This window comes from Beta vulgaris, chromosome 4 (genome assembly GCF_026745355.1).
Source record: "Beta vulgaris subsp. vulgaris cultivar EL10 chromosome 4, EL10.2, whole genome shotgun sequence".
Lineage (NCBI taxonomy): Eukaryota > Viridiplantae > Streptophyta > Magnoliopsida > Caryophyllales > Amaranthaceae > Beta > Beta vulgaris.
In genome coordinates, this window is record NC_079205.1 from 13,982,171 (window position 1) to 14,006,823 (window position 24,653).

Genomic DNA, 24,653 nt, shown 5'->3' on the forward strand with positions numbered 1-24,653 from the left:
ACTCCTAATTCTGGTAATTTTTCTTCTCTTGCTTCCCCATTATTTTCCTTCGTGGGTTTTGTGATTGTCTTCTCCTGCTTCCCCATTATTCTTAGTTTTACCATATCAAGAAGGAACAGCGGCGCGGCGGCGGTGGAGGAGGAAGATGAAGAAGGAGCAGTAGCGTTCTCGCGACTTCGTCCGACGAAACATATTGGGTCAGACGGTCTGACTCAATAGTTTCACTTTATATAATTGGTATGATTAAAGAAAAATTAGCACCAAATAACTCTTTTCGAGTAGCTCAAACATCCAACCAAGCTTGCTTGGTGAAGGTAGTTGAAAACTCATGTCAACGCTGGACTGGCTGACCTAAACGAGGGATCGAATTCAAATCATGAGAAATAATTTCCTATAATAATATCATTATATTCAATCCTGGCTCCGTCCCGATCTATCGACAATATAATTTCCCAACAAAAATCAGTTGGACCATCAAACACGTCAACCTGACGACCCACGCACCCACCAACTATATTTGAGTTTGGTCCTAACATCTGCACCTCGATTTCAGCTCCCGCTGTCTGAGCTGCAACAACAATGGCGTCGGAGCTTAATTTTCCGGAGGATTTGAACTATCTTTCCGGCTTTGGAAACCATTTATCGTCGGAAGCTGTTGCCGGAGCTTTACCTCAAGGACAAAATAACCCACTTCTCTGCCCTTTTGGCTTATACGCCGAGCAAATATCGGGCACTTCTTTCACCGCACCTCGCAAGCTCAATAACCGAAGGTACCCTTCTTTTCATCTTTTCTCTCTTTTATTTTATCGGAGTAGTCTTTTTTTTTCTATTGAATTTTGAATTTTTGTGATGATTTTGGATGACTGTCTAGTGGAAATCTCCAAGTTTATCTCCTAGATTTGCGATTTTTGTAGTAAATAACCATAATATACTGTCAAAGCAGTTGAAAATCAACTTTATAATTTCGGTTTTTCTAATTCTCCTTTATGATATAGTCTCGCAGTCTCATAATATAGTGATTAATTCCATTTTTTACGGAATGAATGGAAATAGAATCTTAGAGGAGAGTAAAGACTTTTTATTTATTTAAATAAATGTTCTAGGGAAAGTGTGATTTTAGGAGGGAGAATGAAATAATAATTGCTGGAAGAACATTAAATGTAACCAATCTCTCAAAAAATAAAGAAAAAAACTGATTTCAAGAAGCAAATAAATAATGATGACACGGTTTTCTAATCAAATCAGGAAAAATCTATACAAATATATTAAAAGGCGTGCGAAAACAAGAAAATGTGCCACGTGACGCGCTCCCTAGGGAGTTTTAGTTCATGTAATCCATGTACAATAAAAAAAATTAATACATTACATAGTATAGGGTTTGATCTCGAGACCTCAAATACATATCAAATTTTGTATATTGCTACCAGTCGTACCATCATAAGTCTTTTAAAGTACCATCACACTTTTTTGATTACAAAACTGTGACTTTTACATTTTCTGCAGTACTTTGATCACTTATATCTCGAGTCTCTATTAGTTAATATTACAAGAAGTTGATATTTCATAGATTATAGATTATGATAAATCCAACAATATCTTGCATACTAACATTTATCAAGGTTAGTATACGTATAGTGCAAAACTCAAAGTGTTAGCAAATAAAAAGGAATGAAGGAAGTATATCACCAAAACCATGCTAAGTACCACCATAAACGTATGATGTATGACACACCTACACAAAATATCCCCCGGGATTGTATTCTTTGGCAACTTTTGGAGCGTTGTCAAATATTTCTTCTAAGACATGCTTCCCCTTAGTGATATAATCATGATAATAAACTTCTTTATTTTTCCAATTCTAATCCCACTTATAATTCAATTTTACAAAACAAACATGAAATTTTATACTTTTATCTCCAATTCACACTACAATAACTTTAGCTTTTTTCTTAACCGAGGTATCAATTGTATAATGTCATACTCCCTTACTTCAACATAATTTTTTCTCTTTTATACGCTCCATGATTTTATTGTTTTCGCTATACAGTTTGGCACAAATATTGAAGCTAAAGTATAGGTGTGGCACGATATATGATTGCCGAACTATTTTATTATGCTAGTGAAGGGCGAGTCCCAAAATACTCAAAAATTATGGTTGTGGCATGTCACGAGCTAGGGGGGAGATAGAAAAGAAAGCTTAACTGAGATTTGTGTCAATTTATTTGGGAAATGACAAAGGTGATTTCAAGCCAAGAGAATATGAAGAACAATTTGATGAATCCAATTTAACAAAGTGTGCAAGACATTAGGAGATAGAAGACATATTCTTCAAGGTCAAAAGGATAAGAGATTGGGTAAATGGGTTCCATTCCCTAATAGTCCTTATAAGCCTATGTCCCAAATAAATTTTTTTATCTTTGGCATAGGTTTAAGAATAACAATTGAATGTATATAAAATAATTAAAGGTGGATAGCGAGATAAAATGAAAAAGAGATGAGATGTTAATTGGGAAAGAAGGGAGAAAAAGGTTGGATTCGTTGGGGAGTGAAAGGGGAAACTATCGTTTGATCTAACTTTTAAGTTTTAATGGAGAGGGAACCTTTGATGGACTTACCGAATTAGGTATATAGACTTTTTATATGGGACTAAATTAGTCTTATAATTTGTTAGCAATCAATGCAATTCAAGAGGACCTAAGGTTTGCTAATCAACTTCACCAACAATAAGTGTAAAAGTCTAAAACTTTAAGTGAGCAGTAAAAGCAATAAAGAGACACAAAGAATTAATATGGTTCGGTAAATCTTGCTTACATCCACCAAAAGCTGGAACCTATATGTCCCTTCGATTTCTTGGGGAAGGAGATAGATGAAGAAAATGGGTGAGCTGCAGGAGTGCGGGGCACGCGTCGGGTGTGCACGACGCGCATAGGTCGGGTGCCTTCGATTTCTTGCTTGTACAATTTGTGCATCTCTCCCGTGAGTGGGTGGGTGTGATGTGGCCCTGACGGGTGGTCCAGCCCGCTCGAGGCACGAGATTTTGTGCCCTGGGCAAGCTCGGGCAGTCTGGCCCGTGAGGGCTAATCTTTGCCTGGTGGAGCGTTTTGGCCTTGTTTCGTGGTTTACGCGATTTTATCATGATTATTCCGGATTTATTTGGTTATGTTTCCTTTTAAATTATATTTATTGCTAACAATTGGTATCAAAGCTTGAGGTTAAGGAAATTTCAAGTCGATTTCTTTGAAGAATATGTCAACAATAAAGCTTTGTATTGACAAGTTTGATACCTCCATCAATTTTGGGTTGTGCCAACTGAATATGAATGCAATCTTGATTCAAAATGGTGTTCACAAGCCCCTTTTATGGCAAGGTGACGAAGTCTACTGTTAGATTATTAATAACCTCCAGTTATTTTAAGAAAACTAAAATAGTAAATCAATGGAATCCTTTGAAATTTAGAAAGCTTAAAATATTCAAAGGAAGATATCAATTTGCTAAATTTAGATAACCACTTTTAGCAAGTATGAAAACTATATATATGAAGTTTGGAATCATATATTATATTATCTTAAGAACAAAACAAATAAGCTTAGAGAGAAAGAGAAGCTTTGAAAAGAATTTCTGCGAAAATTCTTGAGTGTATTTGAGGTGTGTGATATTTGTTTTATAAGTGTTGTAAACACTTGTTATATTTTTCTTTACCATTCTAATAAAAGTTTTGCAGGATAGTTTGATATACAAATATTCTTGTAATATTTGGTTGTGCCATTTCTACTAAAGTTTTGTTCCCAGTAATATGATTTTAAAGGAAATTTGCATATTATTTCCTAACAACTGGTATCAGAGCCGAGTTGGTAAATTTTGTTCGTATCCATAGACGAATCGTAAAATACGATCCAAAGAAGTTAGATTTGAGTGGGAGCAATGGCTGCAGATGAAGGAAAGATAAAACTCGAGAAATTCGATGGTGCAGATTTCGGGTTTTGGAAGATGCAGATCGAAGATTACCTATACCAGAAAAAGATTTATGAACCTCTCTCGAAAACTAAGCCAAAGGGAATGAAAGATGAAGATTGGAATCTTCTCGATAGACAAGCCATCGGAGTTATCCGATTAACGTTATCACGCAATGTTGCTTTTAATATAGCAAAGGAAAAGACCACGGCAGGTCTTATGAAAGCTCTCTCGAATATGTATGAGAAGCCATCAGCCTCTAATAAAGTTCATTTAATGAGGCGGTTATTCAATTTGCGGATGACGGAAGGTGCATCGGTAGCTCAACATCTCAACGAACTTAATTCAGTCACAACTCAATTAAGTTCAGTCGAAATAGATTTTGAAGATGAAGTTCGAGCATTGATACTTTTGTCTTCATTACCAGATAGCTGGAATGCTACAGTCACAGCTGTGAGTAGCTCGTCAGGCAGCAATAAGTTGAAATTTGACGATGTTCGTGATCTGGTTCTCAGTGAAGAGATCCGACGGAGAGAGTCGGGTGAATCATCAACCTCTTCAGTATTGCATACAGAGTCAAGAGGAAGAAATTCAACCGGAAGGAATGAACGTGGAAGATCAAGCTATCAAGGTAAATCTAGAAATTGGAGATCGAAATCAAGGGCTCCCAATAATTCAACGAGCTCGAAGACTATCGAGTGTTGGAATTGTGGGAAGACCAGGCACTACAAAAATCAGTGCAAGAGTGCACCGAAAAATCAAGAAGCAAAGGCAGAAGCAAATATCACTTCTACCTTGGAAGGAGATGATGCGTTGATATGCTCTCTGGAGAGTAAGGAAGAGTCTTGGGTGTTAGACTCTGGAGCATCATTCCACGCTACTTCGAAGAAAGATTTCTTCGAGAGATATGTCCCTGGAAACCTTGGAAAAGTATATCTGGGTGATGATCAACCTTGTAACATTGTTGGTAAAGGTGTAGTTAAGATTAAGTTAAATGGGTCAGTTTGGGAGCTGAAGGATGTCAGCATATTCCCGATCTAAGAAAGAACTTGATCTCAGTTGGGAAATTAGTGGTACTCTTTACATGACAGCAGGGGCATGTTGTACGATTGCAGTTGCAACACGAAATGAAAATTCCAAATTGTGGCACCAAAAACTTGGCCACATGAGTGAGAAAGGGATGAAGCTTATGCATTCAAAAGGAAAAATTCCAGAGTTACAGTCTGTTGAAGTAGACATGTGCGAGGAGTGCATACTTGGAAAGGAGAAGAGGGTAAGCTTTCGGACTAGTGGTAGAACCCCAAAGAAGGAAAAGTTGGAGCTTGTTCACTCCGATGTTTGGGGACCAACAACTACCTCATTCATTGGCGAAAAACACTATTTTGTAACTTTCATCGATGATCACTCTCGGAAGGTATGGGTTTACTTCCTAAAACATAAATCTGAAGTGTTTGAAGCTTTCAAGAGATGGAAAGCTATGGTGGAAAATGAGACAGGTTTGAAAATTAAGAAGTTAAGAACCGACAATGGTGGTGAATATGAAGACACCACATTCAAGAAGTTTTGCTATGAGCATGGAATCAAGATGGAGAGAACTGTGCCGGGTACGCCTCAACACAACGGTGTAGTTGAGCGTACGAACCGAACATTGACAGAAAGAGCCAGAAGCATTCGTATACATTCAGGTTTACCGAAGCAATTCTGGGCATAAGCAGTCAACACAGCAACTTACTTGATAGAATATAAAATACCAGAAGAGGTGTGGACTGAAAAAGAGATAAATTTGTCTCATCTAAAGGTTTTTGGTTGTGTAGCATATGTGCATATTAGTGATCAAGGCAGGAATAAGCTTGATCCTAAATCAAAGAAATGTACTTTCATTGGCTATGGTGGGGATGAGTTCGGTTACCGCATTTGGGATGATGAAAATAAAAAGGTGATACATACAAGAGATGTGATTTTTAATGAAAGAGTCATGTATAAGGATAGACATAAAACTGCCGCCAACGACTCATACAAGAGTGGGCCCATATTTGTCAATCCAAGTTCTATCCCAGATAGTCTCGTGACAACGCACAATCCTGTTACAGAAGAAGCTATAACAAGTCATCAAGAAGAAGAACATAGTGGTATGCAACAGTCCGAAACAACGCAACCTTCTATTACAGCTCCTCCTGTACTCGGAAGGTCTTCTCGACCTCGTGTACCTAATAGAAGGTATATGAATTATCTATTATTAACTGATAAAGGGGAGCCTGAATGTTATGATGAAGCATGTAAAACCAGTGATGCTAGCAAGTGGGAGCTTGCAATGAAAGATGAGATGCAATCTTTGATCTCAAATCAAACATGGGAATTAGCTGAATTACCCATGGGTAAAAAGGCACTTCACAACAAATGGGTATATCGAGTGAAAAAGGAGCATGATGGTTCCAAGAGATACAAAGCTCGATTAGTAGTCAAAGGATTCCAACAGAAAGAAGGGATTGACTACAATGAGATTTTTGCACCTGTTGTGAAACTCAATACCATCAGAAGTCTATTGAGTATTGTTGCCATTGAAGATCTTCATCTTGAGCAATTGGATGTGAAAAATGCATTTCTTCATGGAGATCTGGATGAAGAAATATACATGCATCAACCAGAAGGTTTCTTAGAAAGTGGGAAAGAAATATGGTGTGCAAACTTAAGAAAAGTTTGTATGGCCTAAAACAAGCCCCAAGACAATGGTACAAAAAGTTTGATAACTTTATGCATAGGGAAGATTTCCAGAAGTGCAACGCTGACCACTGTTGCTATGTCAAGAGATATAAATCCAGTTATATCATCTTACTACTTTATGTAGATGATATGTTAGTAGCAGGTTCGAATATGGATGATATAAGAAGATTGAAGCAGCAATTGTCAAAGGAGTTTGACATGAAGGACTTAGGTCCAGCAAAGAAGATTCTTGGAATGCAAATTACAAGAGATAAGCATAAAGGTACTTTGCAGCTATCTCAAGTAGATTACATCAATCGCGTTTTGCAAAAAATTTAATATGACCGACGCTAAACCAGTGAACACACCCTTAGCAAAGTCACTTTCGATTATCCAAGGATCAGTCTCCTAGACGGAGGAAGATAAAGATTATATGGCTAAGGTTCCTTATGCCTCAGCTATTGGAAGTTTAATGTATGCAATGGTTTGTACAAGACCAGATATTGGACATGTAGTGGGAGTTGTTAGCAGGTTCATGTCAAATCCAGGAAAAATTCATTGGGAATCAGTTAAGTGGATTTTAAGGTATCTACGACGTACCACAGAGAAGTGTTTGCACTTCGGCAAAGGTGAATTACAACTAAAAGGCTATGTCGATGCTGATTACGGAGGTGAAGTCGACCAAAGAAAAAGTACCACCGGTTATATATTCACAGTTGGAGATACAACAGTTAGTTGGATGTCGCGGTTGCAGAAGATTGTTGCTCTATCCACTACAGAAGCTGAATATGTGGCAGTAACGGAAGCTAGTAAAGAGATGATATGGCTTCAAGGTTTGTTAACTGAGTTAGGATTCAAGCAAGAGAATAATGTGATGTACAGTGATAGTCAAAGTGCAATACATTTGGCAAAGAATTCAGCATTCCATTCTAGAACAAAACATATCGGGCTTCGGTATCATTTCATAAGATCTCTATTAGAAGATGGAGTGTTAAAGCTCGAGAAAATTCATGGAATTGAGAATCCGGCAGATATGTTAACAAAGACGGTAACTATTGACAAATTGAAGTTGTGTTCAACTTTAGTTGGCCTACATGAGTGACATATCAGAAATGATTGTGCTACATGGAATAAGGTGTGAAGACAGATTAAAATCAGTCTTCAAGTGGGAGATTGTTAGATTATTAATAACCTCCAGTTATTTTAAGAAAACTAAAATAGTAAATCAATGAAATCCTTTGAAATTTAGAAAGCTTATAATATTCAAAGGAAGATATCAATTTGCTAAATTCAGATAACCACTTTTAGCAAGTATGAAAACTATATATATGAAGTTTGAAATCATATATTATATTATCTTAAGAACAAAACAAATAAGCTTAGAGAGAAAGAGAAGCTTTGAAAAGAATTTCTGCGAAAATTCTTGAGTGTATTTGAGGTGTGTGATATTTGTTTTATAAGTGTTGTAAACACTTGTTATATTTTTCTTTACCATTCTAATAAAAGTTTTGCAGCAGAGTTAGATATACAAATATTCTTGTAATATTTGGTTGTGCCATTTCTACTAAAGTTTTGTTCCCAATAATCTGATTCTAAAGGAAATTTGCATATTATTTCCTAACATCTACTACTATGACCAAAGAGAAATGGGAATAAGTTGATTAAAGACCTTATCGACTATACGACTTTGCCTCTCGAATGAAGTTTTGAGGGAAGTTGCTAAGGAGGACTCGGCGGCGGGTCTATGGTTGAAGTTAGGGTCCTTTTGCATGGCAAAAAGTATCACCAGCCGGTTTCTACTCAAGAGTAGATTGTATGACCTTCGACTTGAGGAAAAGTAATTTTCTTTAGTGTCATTTAGATGAGTTTTCTTCTATTGTGATGAATTTTCAAAATATTGATGTGGCTTCAGATGATGAGGATTTGACTATACGTTTGTTGTGCTCATTACTACCCTCATACAAGAATTTTAGGGAAACTATATTGTATGATAAGGATGATTTGAGTATTGATCGGATGCTTTGAAATCCAAGGGATTTGATTGATAATCAATTGAAATCTAAATCATCAAACTTTAGTGATGGTTTGTTTTTTAGGGGTAGATCAATTCGTATTGCTTGTACGAGGGTACCACTAATACGTAGCTTCACATTATTTAGCAATTCATTTGATCATAACTAGTAGATGGAACATCATTTGATCTACCCCTAATAAACAATTCATCACTAGAGTTTGATAATGTAGATGTCAATTGGTTATCAATTAAATTCATTTGGGTCAACATCATCAATAATCAAATCATATCTATCATGCAAGATAATTTCCTTAAATTACTTGTACGAGGGTGGTAATGAGCACAACAAACATATAGCTAAATCCTCGCCATCTAAAGCCACATCAATATTTCGAAGATCCATCACAATAGAAGAAAATTCATCTAATGAGACTTAAGAAAATTGCTTTTCTCAAGTCGAAGGTCATACAATCTACTCTTGAGTAGAAGCCGGTTGGTCACACTCTGTGCAATATAAAGAAACTCTTACTTCAACCATACACCTATCGGCGAGTCCTCCTAAACAACATCCTTCAATACTTTATTCGAGAGGCAAAGTTGTATAGCCAATAAGACTTTCAAATCAACTTTTTTCCAGATCTCTTCGGTCATACTACCTCCGCATTTTTTTAGTTGCACCATTTGCTTTTTGGCACTATTCATCAACAAACTTTGTTAAGCTATCTCACACCATTATATAAGAAAAAACATATTCAAATAGGGTCTTGTAAGATTCGTCTCAATGCGAGGATTTCAAATATTAAATTTTAATAATTTTTACTTACATCCAATAAGAGATATGAACGTTCAATGAAGCGTCTCGGCAAATGTCAAAAAGCAAATGGTGCAACTAAAAAAATACAGAGGTAGTAGTATTAGGCTTCTTCGCCTTGCCATCAAGAGACTTGTGAACACCATTTTGAATCAAAATTGCCTTCATCTTCAATTACCATAGTCCAAAATTGATGGACGTATCAAACTTCGCAACATTAAAGCTTCATTGTTGACATATCTTTTAATGAAATCAACTAGATCCTCCCTAACCTCTGATACCAATTGTTAGTAATAAATGCAATTTAAGAGGACCTAGAGTTTGCTACTTAACTGCACCAATAATAAATGCAATGTCTAAAACTTTAAGTGAGAAGTAAAAGTAATAAAGATGGACATAAAGAATTAACATGGTTCGGTCACTTGACTTACATCTACCAGAAGCTATAACCTTGGAGCTTTCTTTAGCGTCTCTAGTGGAGGGATGGCAATGAAGAAAAAGAGAGGAGGAGAGAGAATGATTTCTATGTGGGGGCTAATTTAAATCTTAGGTTATAAAATGACTATAGGAAGCCTTATATATGACTTCCTAAAGTTTACAAAGAAACCCAAGCAAAACCAAATAAATCTGGAATAATTCGGATAAAATCACGTAAACCACGAAACAGGGTCAAAACGCTTGAGTGGGCAAAGATGCCCGCTCGGGCCAAACCGCCTATCCAAGCTACACCCGTGCCTGCCCAGGGCACAAAATCTCCAAACTGCCTGCCTCACACTGGTTTGACACAGACTGCCTCACCGGGATAGGGTGGTGGACTGCTCTCCTGGGCCATCATCACGCTCACTTGGGTGCTGGGAAAGAATCACAAACTGCACAAGCAAGTGGTGCGTGCGCTACTGCAGCTCACCCATTTTCTTCGTCTTTCTCCTTCTTCTTCCCCAAGAATTCCAAGGCACATATTACATACTCTATTACAGAAAGAATAGAGTAATTAGCTAACTTTTTGCTTAGTGCTCTGTTTTACGCATTAAGGTGCTTGTCACACCCTTGGTAATTGTGTGGATTGACGATATTGTTGAGTTTTATTTTACCCTGATTATAAATTTCATTTTTAGCTTTAGTAGCTAATTTTTTCCGCGCTCGCGTCTTTGACCATGCTCGTTATTGGGACCACCACACTTCTTTTGATTGGAGTTGCCACTGGTAGAGGAAGAGGTGGCATCTTGGGGGCGGTCCTGAGAAGAAGTGGAGTCGGTGACTGAAGTCATTTCACTTGTATCATTGCTGTTGCTTTGCTGTGCTATGCAGTTTTCCTCTAGCGCGAGCATGGAACGGGCCTTGTAAAATGGTGGAATGGGGTCCCTATATTGGATGATGCTCGTGACGGTATCATAGTTGGTGGTGAGGCTGGCCTTTTATTCAAAGACCATCTATTTGTTGGGCACGATACTACGATAGCTCCAATGTTGGCTAATTGATCATCCAGCATCTTTAAATATTGGCAATATGATAGACTTTGGAGGAGACTTCCATATGGATATATGAAAACTGGTTCCCAAGTTAGTAAACAAGAAACTTATTAGTTGTCTTGGATTGTAAGAGTTAGACTCAATACATGAAACTAACCAGAGAATATTCGCAAATAGTTATAGGAAACTTATATGTTCTATGCACTATATATCATATTTATGACAATCCTAATGCAATTTTATTTTCTTCAAAGACCAATTTTTGACCATTTATTTCATATAGGATATCTCGCTTCATCTAGATTCTTTTCAAATAGTGGGACCCAAGTAAGCTTTAAACATGAGTATCTTTATTAATATAATTATTAAAATTAAACACTTTCCACTAATGGAAGCCCCTAAATAGTATTGGAATATGTGAGAAATGACAATGTAGTGGGATACACAAAATGGAACTTTTTGGTTGGGGGGTAAACCTTGTAATAAGTATTCCCTCCGGGTTTTTTTAATTGCTACATTGTATTATGCACAACAATTTATGCAATGTCACTTTCAAGCTTTTTGGAGGGTACTTTTTTACTCTTTCAATGTGAAATAACAGGGAAAAGTGAAAAAGTAGTAGTTTTTGGTGGAAAAAGAGAAAAACAAATATGATAGTATTACTTTATAGTGGGCCAAGTACCTAAATAAGGAAAGTTTAAATAATGTAGCAATTAATAAAAACGGAGGGAGTAATAATATAGCTTCAGTTACAAGTGTAGATACTCACTTTAAAACAGGGAATGTTGTTATTACTTGTTCTGTCCTATAGAGAAACTAGTTTGACTTTAAGGTCGGACTTTCTTAACCTTTCCCTATCTAGAATTTGATATTCAAAGTCTGATTAGGCTCATTTCTTAGGTAGGTGAACGATGAAAGACTAGGTGAAAGGGGAGGCATAAATAACGATTAAAGTAGCAGTGAACTATATAGTGATAATAAAGGACAATTTTATGTAATTGATGCCCAGGTATCTAGTTTTGGGTAAGGGTAATTTTGGAGAGTTATAATTATTCTAGCTAACTGAAATTTATTCAAGCTAATGGAAGTAGCTGATCATTTCAGCTCAATTTACCTAGCTTTAAATTATATTTACCTCCTGGCTCCTGGCTCCTGGCCTACACCTATGGCTATGGGATAATATATTAACTGAAAATAAAAATCGGGTTGATCTAACCTATCAGCTAGGCTTAAATGGGTCGCCAAACACATTTGAATCAGTGTTACAGAACTTTTTCTTCTTTGAAGTGTAAGTTTTATCGAACTTAAATGTGTGAGTGTGTCTCTGTGTGTCTGTCTAATTAGTAATTATTTCAAGTACTCTTGCCTATAAAAGCAGAAGACTGCCTTTTTCCTCTTCCAACTAGAATCTTCTTTTGCTATAGTTATGATTTTATGCATTGACATAGTACTGTATTTCTTGAGCAGCTGGTTCTATCGTATCAAACCATCAGTTACACATGAGCCCTTTAAACCTCGTGTCCCTGGCAATGACAAACTTATTGCAGAATTTAATCAATCCAACAGCTCTGCTAATCCAACACAACTACGGTGGAAGCCTGTAGATATTCCTGAAGATCCAACTGATTTTATTGACGGTTTGCAAACGATTTGTGGGGCAGGCAGTTCCTATCTTCGCCATGGATATGCTGTTCACATGTAATTGGTATCTTTAAATATTAGTTCTCTCTACATCTGTCGCTTTAAGTTTATCCTTGTATATTTGTTTCATTTCCGTCCAGCTGTCTATAAAACTCTAATGTGTACCATGATTATATTTGCAAGTACCGTTGCATTTTTTGAGTAATATGATAGTAAAACATGATGCATAAGTGGGGGCAAAAGATATATGCTAAAATGTGAGGTTCCCTGAGCCTAATAAATTGTATAAACTATATCTTCATGTCTAGCCATTTTCTTTTGGGTGTTTGCTCAACTAATGATTTGAAAGTACAAGTTGTTATCGTCCACTAAAATTAAGATTACCCCCAGAACTGGAAATTGATCAAGTCTGTCTTTTTTATGATTTCACCATTAGTACTTTTGATTATGGTACATTTAGGCTTGACATTCCAAATTTAAATTACTTTAAAACCTGGAAGTCTCAGTGTATAAAACAAAACATTGTGGTTGAGGATAATTGTGAACATATACCAATTTGAACTGAAAAGGATCTTCTATTGTCAAAAGGTTGCCACCTGTGATTTGTCAAGAATGTCTATAGCTATCATCTGCCTATGCATTTCGAACTTGTTCAAGCTCTGAAACAGATATGTTGTGTTCATTTGATGGGTAGACTCCAGTAGCACTTCTGCATCAATGAGAACATTCAATTCTGAAATTTAGTTTACTTTTAGTTCCAAGCTGTAGATGTCACAGAACATCAAGGTGTGTATGTAGTTGGAACTATTTTGGTTTAGTAGAGGAAGAAGCTTCAAGATTGCAATTGCTTGTATAGGTACACTGCCAACAAATCAATGGACAACTGCGCCTTTTGCAATGCTGATGGAGACTTCTTATTTGTTCCTCAGAAAGGAAGTGCGTATAGTTATTCTAATCATATTTCATAGTTTGATGTGTGGTGGCCACATTTTTTTTGTGTTTGTGTGTGTGTGTGTGTGTGTTGGGGGGGGGGTACATTGAGGTTTTGTTACTTTTTACCTTGCAAAGAAAAAATTCCCCTTCAGGTGAGGGCCAACAAATAATGGTGACTATTAGTTTAGATAAGTTTGCATAAGTTCAAATATGATGAGGTGATTTCAGGTTATAAGAACAAAGCCTCTCTTTGCTTTTGTTTCTTTGTCGTAGTCTCGTAGATGCATGTCCACAGACATATCAGTTGTTCATTTTTGGTGAGGAAAGATGTGATAATTGACAACTTCCTGATTGTTGCTTCATATGATAAACAAATCCTGATTAAAAAAAGAAAATTGATTAAGTTGGGATGAGTCATGAAATTAGATGTCTTCTGCAAGTTGGCCCAATTCGTATCTCTCAGATTAGGCCTCTTGAAATTTTGAGAATTGATTGATGGCAATTTAAATCACCAAACATCCAATATCTACTGCAGGCAGCCTGCAGGATACCTTGTCCACCAACCCACTCTGCGTCACTTTACAGGCTTACAGTTCTATGATGCAAGATCATGTCCTAGAATTGACAGTGGGTGTGTAATATTTTATAGCAGGTCCCACGTGCATGTCTAAATGGATCTCTAGTCGCAGTATCGTCTTCATTAATATTCTTAACCCCTTATAGACGTAGTGCTAGGTAGTAACAAGAGTTGAGGAAGAGCTGAAGTTATGACCTTGCGTGATATGGGCCATTGACCGACCATGTTTCTTGGTATTCAAGTGATTTTCAACGAAGTGCTAGCATTCATTGAGGTATAACTCTTTAGAGTGTCTGTTTTAATACATGCTTTCCAGGGCTTTGGATTACAACAGAGTGTGGAAGATTGCAAGTTTCTCCCGGTGAAGTAGCTGTTGTGCCTCAAGGATTTCGTTTTGCTGTCAGCTTGCCTGATGGCCCATCGCGAGGCTATCTTGCTGAAATATTTGGGACGCACTTTCAGCTTCCCGACCTGGGCCCTATAGGTATCTGATTTAGTTTTATGATATAGGTGAATAAGCATGCACCTGGTATAATTTAAGATTAGGTACCATCAAATCCTCGTTTTTGCTAGGGGTATAATTTATGTTATTGCTTGTAGGTGCCAATGGCCTGGCTGCTGCAAGAGATTTCCTTGTTCCCATTGCTTGGTTTGAGGAATCTCCTCGTCCAAATTACATAATAGTTCAAAAATATGGTGGGGAATTGTTTACTGCAAAACAGGATTTTTCCCCCTTCAATGTAGTTGCCTGGCATGGTAATTATGTCCCATATAAGGTGGGTTGTGTTGATATGAATGACTTTTTACAGCAGAAATGACTGGCTGATAAATCTTCATTTATTTCAGCATACAAACTTATAATTTGTAATCTTGAACTAGTTGCACTACCATCACATGCTAGCTTCTGATTGCAGTATGATTTAAGCAAGTTTTGTCCGTACAATACTGTATTGGTGGATCATGGAGACCCATCAGTAAATACAGGTGGTAACTGTTTCTTCATTCCTATATATTCCTTTGAGGGTCTCTTCTGTTCAACTTATTTTTCCTAAACTTATCTTATTCATATATAGCTTCTCTGTACTTCTCTGAATCTTTTTTTTTTTTTTTTTTTAAACTGTTTTGAACTTTTCTTAAATTTTCTGAAGTAGTCTGAAGTTTTCTTAATATCTGTGTAGATAAGTGAAAGATAAGTTGAATAGAATAAACCTCGAGTCTCAAGCTATGATCAAGGTTTCACCCTTAATTTGGTTTCCCCTGTCATTGCATTGCAGTGTTAACTGCTCCAACAGATAAACCTGGTGTGGCTTTACTTGATTTTGTAATTTTCCCTCCGAGGTGGCTGGTTGCTGAGCACACATTTCGGCCTCCTTATTACCACCGAAATTGCATGAGCGAGTTTATGGGCCTGATTTATGGTGGTTATGAGGTAAGAAGTCTTTAGGAAACACTTCAACTCAATTTCTCTACCTTCTTGGAAGTCTTCGTATTGATGTCAAACTGTCAATTGATTCACTATGCAATGCATGCTATCTCAAGAGGAAAAGCTAAGTCACAGAAGTTGTGAGAGCGAGAAGTCTTAGTAAATTCTCACTTTGTTTTCTTTAGTTGTTACACTTTGATTTGTCATATTTTCCAATGCATGATCTGACCTATAATATATTTTATGACCTACTAGTAAAAATTACAAAAAGTTGATATTTTGAAAATATACATTGAGAAATATCCTATCAACGTTTGACATAATACCATTTGCTTTTATATGTTAGTAAATGATATAGTCAAAATAGGGTAATGTGTGCACAAAGTCAAAGTGGAACAACTTAATTAAAGAGGAGGGGTTATATATAAATATATCTATGTTTTCGCACAATGAAAGTTGTAGAGAAGACCTTTAGTTTATGACCCAAGTGGATTGCTCCTATTGCTCATTGGTTTTGGGACGAGAAATCACTTATTGGATTGTGTCCATTAGCTTGTCACTCCTTGTTTCCTTTTCATTTCTTACAAGTGGGTATTGAAGCAAATAGTTTAATAGGTCTTTTTGCACCGTGATGGACCTTGTCCATGTACTTGCTCTGCCGCCGTTGATCTCCTTAGAGGTTATCCCATACCCTGTCCCAGAAGTGCCCTATAGGTTTGGTTTTTGGGTGCTTTGTTCAGGCTGAATTCACTGAAAGGGGAGTTAATGGAGTCGTACTTGAAGGAAAGATCTTGACGTACAATTATTGGTATGTCCCACATTGTAATGTAAGGCTCTGGCCTTTTATTTAGGACTCAAGTAGTCAAGTTGGCTAGTAAGGATACTCCTCATACTGCCCATTGCATATTACCCATTGATTTTATCACAGGACTTCACTTAGCTTTCTTAGTGGGCCTTTCTCTCTTCATTATTCCTCCACCCTCAACACGAGCATTCGAATTTTAGACCTAATCATGTTCTACGTTGATATAAATATGTTGAGAGCCGTTCTTAAAACTTAATCAAGAGATGGCAAGTTTGCCTATCAGGAACAGTTTCCCTGAGAATTTTTTTTTTTTTTTGGCAAATGAAGATATATATATTACCAAAAAGAAAGGTGATTACAAAAGCTAACCACACTAGCTAGCATAGCCACATACAACTAACCAAACAGGCTAAACAATCATCCTCATTTTTCCCTGAGAATATTTTTTATGCTAGAATGTCCATCTTTGGGTAAATATCTCTAATTTTCTGAGTTATGGATGTTCCAAATCAGCATTTTCCTTGATCAACGTGCAGGCAAAGGCTGACGGGTTTCTTCCTGGTGGTGCAAGTCTACATAGCTGCATGACACCACATGGTCCTGATACAAAGACTTATGAGGTATGCTATCGTTTGTTTGCACCATTGAATTGTAACCTTGCATATCTATGCATGCTGCAGCTGTCTTGTTGATTGGCTATCTGACTGTAGAATCTTTAACCACAAACTATCTTTAGGGTCTTCAGTTAAGATAACCGGTAGCTGGAAAAAGAAAATATTTACACCATAAAAAAATGGTAATATGAATACAAACAAATTTGAAGGGTTCTTGACTGTTTCTATTCAACTTCCACATTCAGGTGAAGTATGATTGAAGAGCCTGCATAAGTTGGTTTTGGACTTTTTATGTTCTTCGGTCTGTTAATATTGGCATACCCATATTTTTTCGTTTACTAACTAAGCTTAAATCTGAGGGTCTTTCAGGCTACCGTTGCATGCGGGGATAATCCAGGGCCATACAAAATAACTGATACCATGGCCTTCATGTTTGAATCATATTTAATTCCTCGAGTTTGCTCCTGGGCTCTTGAGTCACCCTTCCTCGACTGTGATTACTATCAGTGCTGGATCGGACTCCGGTCACATTTTCGCAAAGAGGAGTGCTCCAAAGCCTCCAGTAATCAGGATGCAGAACAAGCATAGTTAGATTCAGAAAGACTGTTTGACCTATTTGTTTGCTTCAGATCATGTGGACTTGTGGTCAGTGACTCAGTGGTATCTTCGCTCTCACGACTTGAATTAAATGGATTAGCTGTCAACTTATGTACATAAATAATGTAATGTAGTTTTGATTCTGCAAAGAAATCACACCTACTCCATATTTAGTATTCGACAAAAGGGGAATCACTTGTATAGTTGTATATACAAGAGTAATATTTATCAGAATATGCTTTATGTATCTGTTGCTCATACATCTGTCATATCAGTTCGATGTGATGGGTTCAGTTTGATGTGATGGGTGATAAAGAAAGTTCTCTTATTGTTCAAATCACGAGGTTTTATTGCAGATGCTGTATCAAGTAAAATATTTTTTTTATAGGGAACTGTATCAAGTACTTCAAAAGTTATACTGCTAATTTTATGATAATTTAAAATTCATCTTTGTGAGTTGTGACTTGCCGAAGGAGAAAGGCAGCAGCTTGCGCGAGAGAAGAATGGCTCGGCACGAGTGGTGCGCCCGCACCATGTCAGGTGCTCCCGCACCAAGTAGTGGTGCTCCCGCACATTGCTACGACGGATTTCTTCAAGTTGAGGCAGAACACTTTGGTGCTCCCGCACTCGAGGCATGTGCGCCCGCACATCAGGCTGGTGCTCCCGCACCAAATGTTGTGCCCGCACCTATCGGGGGGATGCGAAATTTTCGGGTTTTTTTATCTTACGACTTAGGGCTTGTATCTTAGACTTCATATAAATATGTTTTGTCATATTTAGGGCTTTTAACCACAAAATACTGAGAGAGAGATTAGAGAAAACACAATAGAGAAGATTAGAGAGAGTCTTTGAGATTCAATTCGAAATCCATTCAATTGAATCTTGCCTATTGTATTTGTAATCGTCTCGTTCATAGTGAAGCGATCTTTTTCCCTGCCTTGAGGACGTAGCTATCACGTTGATAGTGAACCTCGTTAAATAAGTGTGTCATTTATTCGCTTTCTTGTTTTTCTTGTGTGTGTGCTTGGTTGTTGTGGATTATTGTTGGTTTAATTAAACGCTTCCGCATAACAAGTGGTATCAAGAGCTACAGGTTAACACCGGGGTTAATCGCTTTTGGGACATGGCAACAACAACCTTAAAGATCGACAAGTTTACGGGAAGGAATAGTTTTGGGCTATGGCAGATAAAGATGAGAGCTTTATTGAAACAACAAGGTATCTGGAAACCATTGATTAAGGGTTTCACAACGACATCAAAAGAGGGAAATCTGACTGGTCTAACTGAGGCCGAGTTGGAATCTATGGAGGAAAGAGCACACTCCACTATCTTGCTATGCTTGGCGGACGATGTCATCACAGAGGTTGCAGATGAAATCACGGCTACAGGTTTGTGGTTGAAACTAGAGAGCTTGTACATGACAAAGTCGCTCACAAACAAATTGCTATTGAAGCAAAGGTTGTTTGGCCTACGCATGAGAGAAGGTATGTCCCTAAAAGATCATCTCGATCGTTTGAATTCTATTTTACTGGACTTGCGTAATTTAGATGTTAAGATTGAGGATGAGGATGCTGCGTTGATATTGTTGGTTTCATTGTCAAGTAGCTATGAACATTTTGTAGAGTCTTTTGTGGTTGGAAAAGACACTGTGTCCCTAGAGGAGGTAAAGTCGGCACTTTATACTAGGGAATTGCGTCATAAAGCAACTGGTGATATGGTAGAGGATCGTGATTATTCTGCAGGTTTGGTAGCAAATGCTGAGAAAAATAAGGGAGATTCGAGTAGGGATAGGAGAAAACCTAGGTCGAAGGGCCCTAAAAGTAGTGATTTTGCCATTATTGTAAAGAACCGGGTCATTGGAAGAGTGAATGTCCTAAGAAGGATGGTTCGGCTTCTTTTGCAAAACAAAATAAGGTTGACTACGATTCTGAGGAGGATTTAGCTCTAATTGTCCATGAGGAGAAACGCTTAGAAGATAAGTGGGTTCTAGATAGTGGATGTTCTTCACATATGTGTTCTGACAAGGAGATGTTTTCGACCTATAGCTTATGCAAGAGTAGTGTTACTTTGGGTGACAATACGGTGTGTGTAGGTGGTTGGAGTAGGCTCTGTGAGGTTTAGAATGCATGATGGGAGAGTTAAGGATCTTAGAGGCGTGAGGCATGTTCCACAACTTAAGAGAAATCTTATATCTCTTGGGATGTTAGACCGTAAGGGTTTTCGATTCCAAGGAGGGGATGGATTTTGCGTGTCTGAAGGGTTCTTGTGAGTTACTTCGTGGCGTGAAGTCAGGTGTGGGTAACTTGTATGATTTGCAGGGTACGACACTGGCTAGAGATGATTCTGAGTTGAAGCTGCATTCTGGGTTGAAAAATGATGGTCTTGAGTGTGAGGTGGAGCTTATGGGGGACTTCTTCACAGGTTGAGAGGTCAGAGTCAACGGGAATGAGTTCAACAACCGGGTTTGAGAGTACTACTTGGGTTGAGGATGAGAGTGTCAACAATGAGGTAGAGTTTGTGGGAACTTCTACACAACTGTTTGAAACTAAGGGTCATCAAGAAGCACAACCAAGGGTCTCTCAACAGCAGATTGGTATGATAAGGTTCGGTTCTATCGATACTTGTGTGCCAGCTTATAGCTATGGGATCTCGAGCGACATGTCTTTGCCAGGGAGTGTTGGGTTGAGAGATGATTCTGGGAGAAGTCACCAAGAGGTAGCTAGATTGGAACTCCAGGAGGAGTTGCCTGCGTTCCAGTGAGAACGAGTGGAGTGCTCCGGCGCGAGCATAGAAGAACTTCGACGGAAGTTCCCCTGCGCCAAGGGTGTTTTGTTTTGGGTACTTAGACGTAAGTGCAAATGGCTCTAGTTGGAGCAACTGGCAGGGTACTGGCTTGTCTTGATTAAGGTGGAGCTAGTGTGTTTGCGGTTCAGTGAAGGCGATTTGATTTCCGACGGGTAATAAATTGGGTTTCAGGTGAATGCGCAACATGGGTCTCATAGGCTGTGAGACAGGGTCGTTCATGATGAGTGGTCAGTGATCTTGGCGAGATTGGGTGAGACTCATATGAGGGCAAGCCTGGCATCGGGTGAAAGATGCATGAGCAGGAAGGAAAAGGAGTATCTCGCGTACTGTTGTAGAGATACATGTTGTGTTGATGGTTTCGAGGTGGAGTCGTGTGATAGATGCAAGTCAAGGTGGAGATTTGTGAGTTGTGACTTGCCGAAGGAGAAAGGCAGCAGCTTGCGCGAGAGAAGAATGGCTCGGCACGAGTGGTGCGCCCGCACCATGTCAGGTGCTCCCGCACCAAGTAGTGGTGCTCCCGCACATTGCTACAACGGATTTCTTCAAGTTGAGGCAGAACACTTTGGTGCTCCCGCACTCGAGGCATGTGCGCCCGCACATCAGGCTGGTGCTCCCGCACCAAATGTTGGTGCTCCCGCACCTATCGGGGGGATGCGAAATTTTCGGGTTTTTTTTATCTTACGACTTAGGGCTTGTATCTTAGACTTCATATAAATATGTTTTGTCATATTTAGGGCTTTTAACCACAAAATACTAGAGAGAGAGATTAGAGAAAACACAATAGAGAAGATTAGAGAGAGTCTTTGAGATTCAATTCGAAATCCATTCAATTGAATCTTGCCTATTGTATTTGTAATCGTCTCGTTCATAGTGAAGCGGTCTTTTTCCCTGCCTTGAGGACGTAGCTATCACGTTGATAGTGAACCTCGTTAAATCTGTGTGTCATTTATTCGCTTTCTTGTTTTTCTTGTGTGTGTGCTTGGTTGTTGTGGATTATTGTTGGTTTAATTAAACGCTTCCGCATAACAATCTTTTTGCAAGTGATTCATTATCGAGCAGAATAAGCAATAATGGGATTATGTGAAGCGAAAGCCCAGGCGAGCAATGCAGCACGCAGCAGGAGCATATGACCTTATGTTTTCAAACGTTGTGTTTTTGTTTCTGGATCGTGTGCCCGACCCCGGGCACACTATATATGCCTGCATGGGCAATTGAAAATCTTGTGCGCTTGTATAAATAAATTTGGACATCTATTGTGAAGCATTAAAAGAGAGATTTTGAGAGGTTGAGAGCTATAAGGTAAGTGTTGAGAAAGATCTTCCTTGCTTAATCCTTGTGCTTTGTGAGTGAGAATACTTGTGAGTTCTTTTTGTGTAAACACTAAGGGCCAGTTTGGTTGGAGGTTTTTTGGGTTACGAAACGAATTGAAGTAATGGACTCCTTTTTAATATGTTGGGTTAGGTTGTCAACTTATTTCACTCCCTTACTAGCCTAATTGTTATTCTTCATTTGCAATCTTCCTTCTATTGGAGGAAACAAAATATGTTATCTTTTTCAAACACTTCACTCCACTTTCTACCTCTCTCTTCTCAGTTCGCACCTCCCTTCCTTCGTTCATCTCTCGCTCTCACCTCCGTTCGCACCTCTCTCTCCTCCGTGTCTTTAAACCAAATCCAAAAAATTAGGGTTTATGGATATGTTGAATTATTCAACAATGGCGATACGAATTCTCTGGAGTTTCATTTTGTTCATTGGTTTGTTTAGTGTTACGAAGATGAATAGCTGACAAATTTTAGGTAACAAATTCAAGGTTACGCTGAAGCAAAACTGAATTAATAAGATTTATCTTTTCTCCAATTTCAGCACTAAAAATTTACTATGTGTATATTTTGAAGTCAGATTCAGTTTTAGATTTGTTTAATTGGGGGTATTTATGTTGTCATTTTGATTTTATTTTTCCTTGCTTGAATTAGACTGATTTGTTCAATTTATAGAATGTAGCAAGATTGTTGAACTTGAATTATATGAATGTGAACAAAGTATTTGTGTCGTAGTTTTTTACTGTAATTTTTTTCAACGAGGTATATTTTAATGTAATTTTTTGAAAAAAATTATGAATCTATTTGAGATTATAGTTTTTTTTTACATACTTTATGTTGATTTTATAATAAAGTGAAATTAAAAAATGTGAATACTCCAAAATGTGTACCAAACAATGAGAAAGGGAGTTATTAGAAAAATGATTCAATTCTTGAGTTATAACAAACAAATGTTAAAGATAACAGATTTCATTACCATTTTCCCCTTTATTTCCATTCCGTTTTCATCCCTTAATTCGAACCAAAAGACCCCTAATTCTATATCAATGCAAAATAACCTCCTTGTTTGGGTGAGTTTAATAGTCTTCAAGTAATAGCTTATATGATCTTCCTACCAACCAATTTTCTACCTTAGCTTCTTGTTCTTAATTTATCATTTGTTCTTACTTGTTCTTCCCTGATTACTTCTGATTTTCACCAATTGTAGAAATATATATTAACTAAATGTTGGTCCGGTTTTAGGCGAAAATCGGATCAGTTAATGGGTAAATGATATGATTTTCAATAGATTTGGTTCAATTTCGGGTCAATCAAGCCCAAATCGACCTAATTAGTTGGCTTTTTTGCACTAGTGAAAGATTGGATTTCTTAGATGTTCTAGAGCCAACATAATTACAAATTTGATAGGTATTTGATAGGTCCATCAATTTTGGGCTATAAAACAAAAACTTCGTGCAATCGAAAGTGGCATGATCATTTTTTAGGCTAGGTCCTTTGAGAGTCGAACATGCTTTTCTAAATCTCAATACTTGCAAGCATTTGACATTTATGCTTGTCCAAAATGCATCTTTGATCATTAGTAAACTAGTAGATTTTTTGCTTATTGTTGCGGTAGTATTGCTGCAATTTTACCCGTACGTAGCGATAAACCACGAAAAAAGAGGAAAAATCGGAATTAACATATTGTTGCGGTTGTGGCTGGAAACCCACAACAATATGTGTCAACGGGAAATTTTCTCAAATTTCATCGACTATATGACCATAACTATTGTTGCGTTTTCCAGACACAACCGCAGCAATAGATTAAAATATTATTAAAAATAATATTTTACTCTATTACTACGGTTGTGTCTGAAATCGCAACAATAGATCTAAGATTTATAAAAAAAATACGCCATCAGGTTTAGTTCTTAAGGCGCCATTTTTTCGCATTTACTCTCATTCCTCTGTTCTCTCAAGCGTTCTTCTCCTTCCTTCGTTTCTCTCAGTTCATATTCCTCTCTCTTTCTCTCCTCTCTAGATGTCCATCCTCCTCTATCATTTCACACTTCGGGGCACCCTTTCTCACACCTATTTTCTCTCTCCTCTTCAATTATCTTAATCTTCTTCTCTCTTTCCTAGAATTTTGTTATTTATTGTCAGATACTTTTTCTGGGTTGGAACTGAAGATCTAAGTGATTGATCTGTTTGATTGATTGTGAATTTGGTATTCAATTTTGTTATTGAGATTCAGATACTTTTCGATGATTTTGTTGGTGGGTATTTGATAATTTAGGGTTTTATTGATGAAATCGTTGGTGGGTCGGTTTCTCGTGTTCTTCTCCTTGTCGTCGTTCTCTTCTTTTTCTGTCTACTATCCTACTCACCATCATCTTCATCCGCTCCTCAAATGGTCAATAATGGCGTTATACAGGTCGTCGAGTCCTCATCGTACATCTCCCCTCTCTCTCTTCTTTCATCGTTGCCGGCGGACAAACAGGAACGGCCAAGCACAACGTCCTCAGACTTTGGTCGGCTACTTGATTCGTGGGTTGGTGGGTTGCCATCGCTCGTGGCTAGTGGCCAAACACAGGTGTGCCATTGATGATTTATATTTTTGATTGATTTGTTCATGTGAATGCTTATTGAATATGTTAATTTGTCGAACTTTCTAGATTTCTTTCACTAATCTAAAAAATGAAGGTTCCCATACTTGATTCGTGGCCGTGGCTTTTGGTTTTCGTTCGTGTCTTGCAACTTTATTTATTTATCTTTTCATTTTTGTATGTAATTAGTTTCAATTCTTTCTTTAGTTTTAGTTTCGTTTTCTTATTATGTTATCGATCTGATTTTTTCATCTGTCAGATACTGTAATTTTTAATTTTTTCTACTTAATGCATGAATTCAATGTGTTGTAACTATTTCGTTTTAGTTACTTTTTGGTTTAATACGTTTCAACAATCAAATTAATATGGAGATTTGAATTTCAAAAAAAAAAAATGGAAATGTGCACCT

At 37.6% G+C, this 24,653-nt stretch overlaps 1 protein-coding gene across 1 annotated transcript; it reads left to right on the top strand.

The window, feature by feature from the left end:
• The first annotated feature begins 412 nt into the window (after positions 1-412).
• LOC104891441 (homogentisate 1,2-dioxygenase) lies at positions 413-17,920 on the top strand. Its single transcript, XM_010677137.4, has 9 exons — positions 413-770; positions 12,413-12,643; positions 13,443-13,522; positions 14,413-14,580; positions 14,697-14,872; positions 15,011-15,080; positions 15,371-15,525; positions 16,861-16,944; positions 17,308-17,920. Exons 1-9 carry the CDS (start codon positions 580-582, stop codon positions 17,524-17,526), a joined length of 1,374 nt encoding a protein of 457 aa, XP_010675439.1. The 5' UTR covers positions 413-579; the 3' UTR covers positions 17,527-17,920.
• The last annotated feature ends 6,733 nt before the right edge of the window (positions 17,921-24,653 follow it).

Excerpts from the sequence above, each read along its gene's own strand:
- LOC104891441 (XM_010677137.4), top strand. The coding sequence starts at position 580 with ATGGCGTCGGAGCTTAATTTTCCGGAGGATTTGAACTATCTTTCCGGC. Across the intron at positions 12,644-13,442 it reads CATGGATATGCTGTTCACAT|GTACACTGCCAACAAATCAA; the intron begins GTAATTGGTATC and ends TTGCTTGTATAG. Across the intron at positions 16,945-17,307 it reads CTGATACAAAGACTTATGAG|GCTACCGTTGCATGCGGGGA; the intron begins GTATGCTATCGT and ends AGGGTCTTTCAG.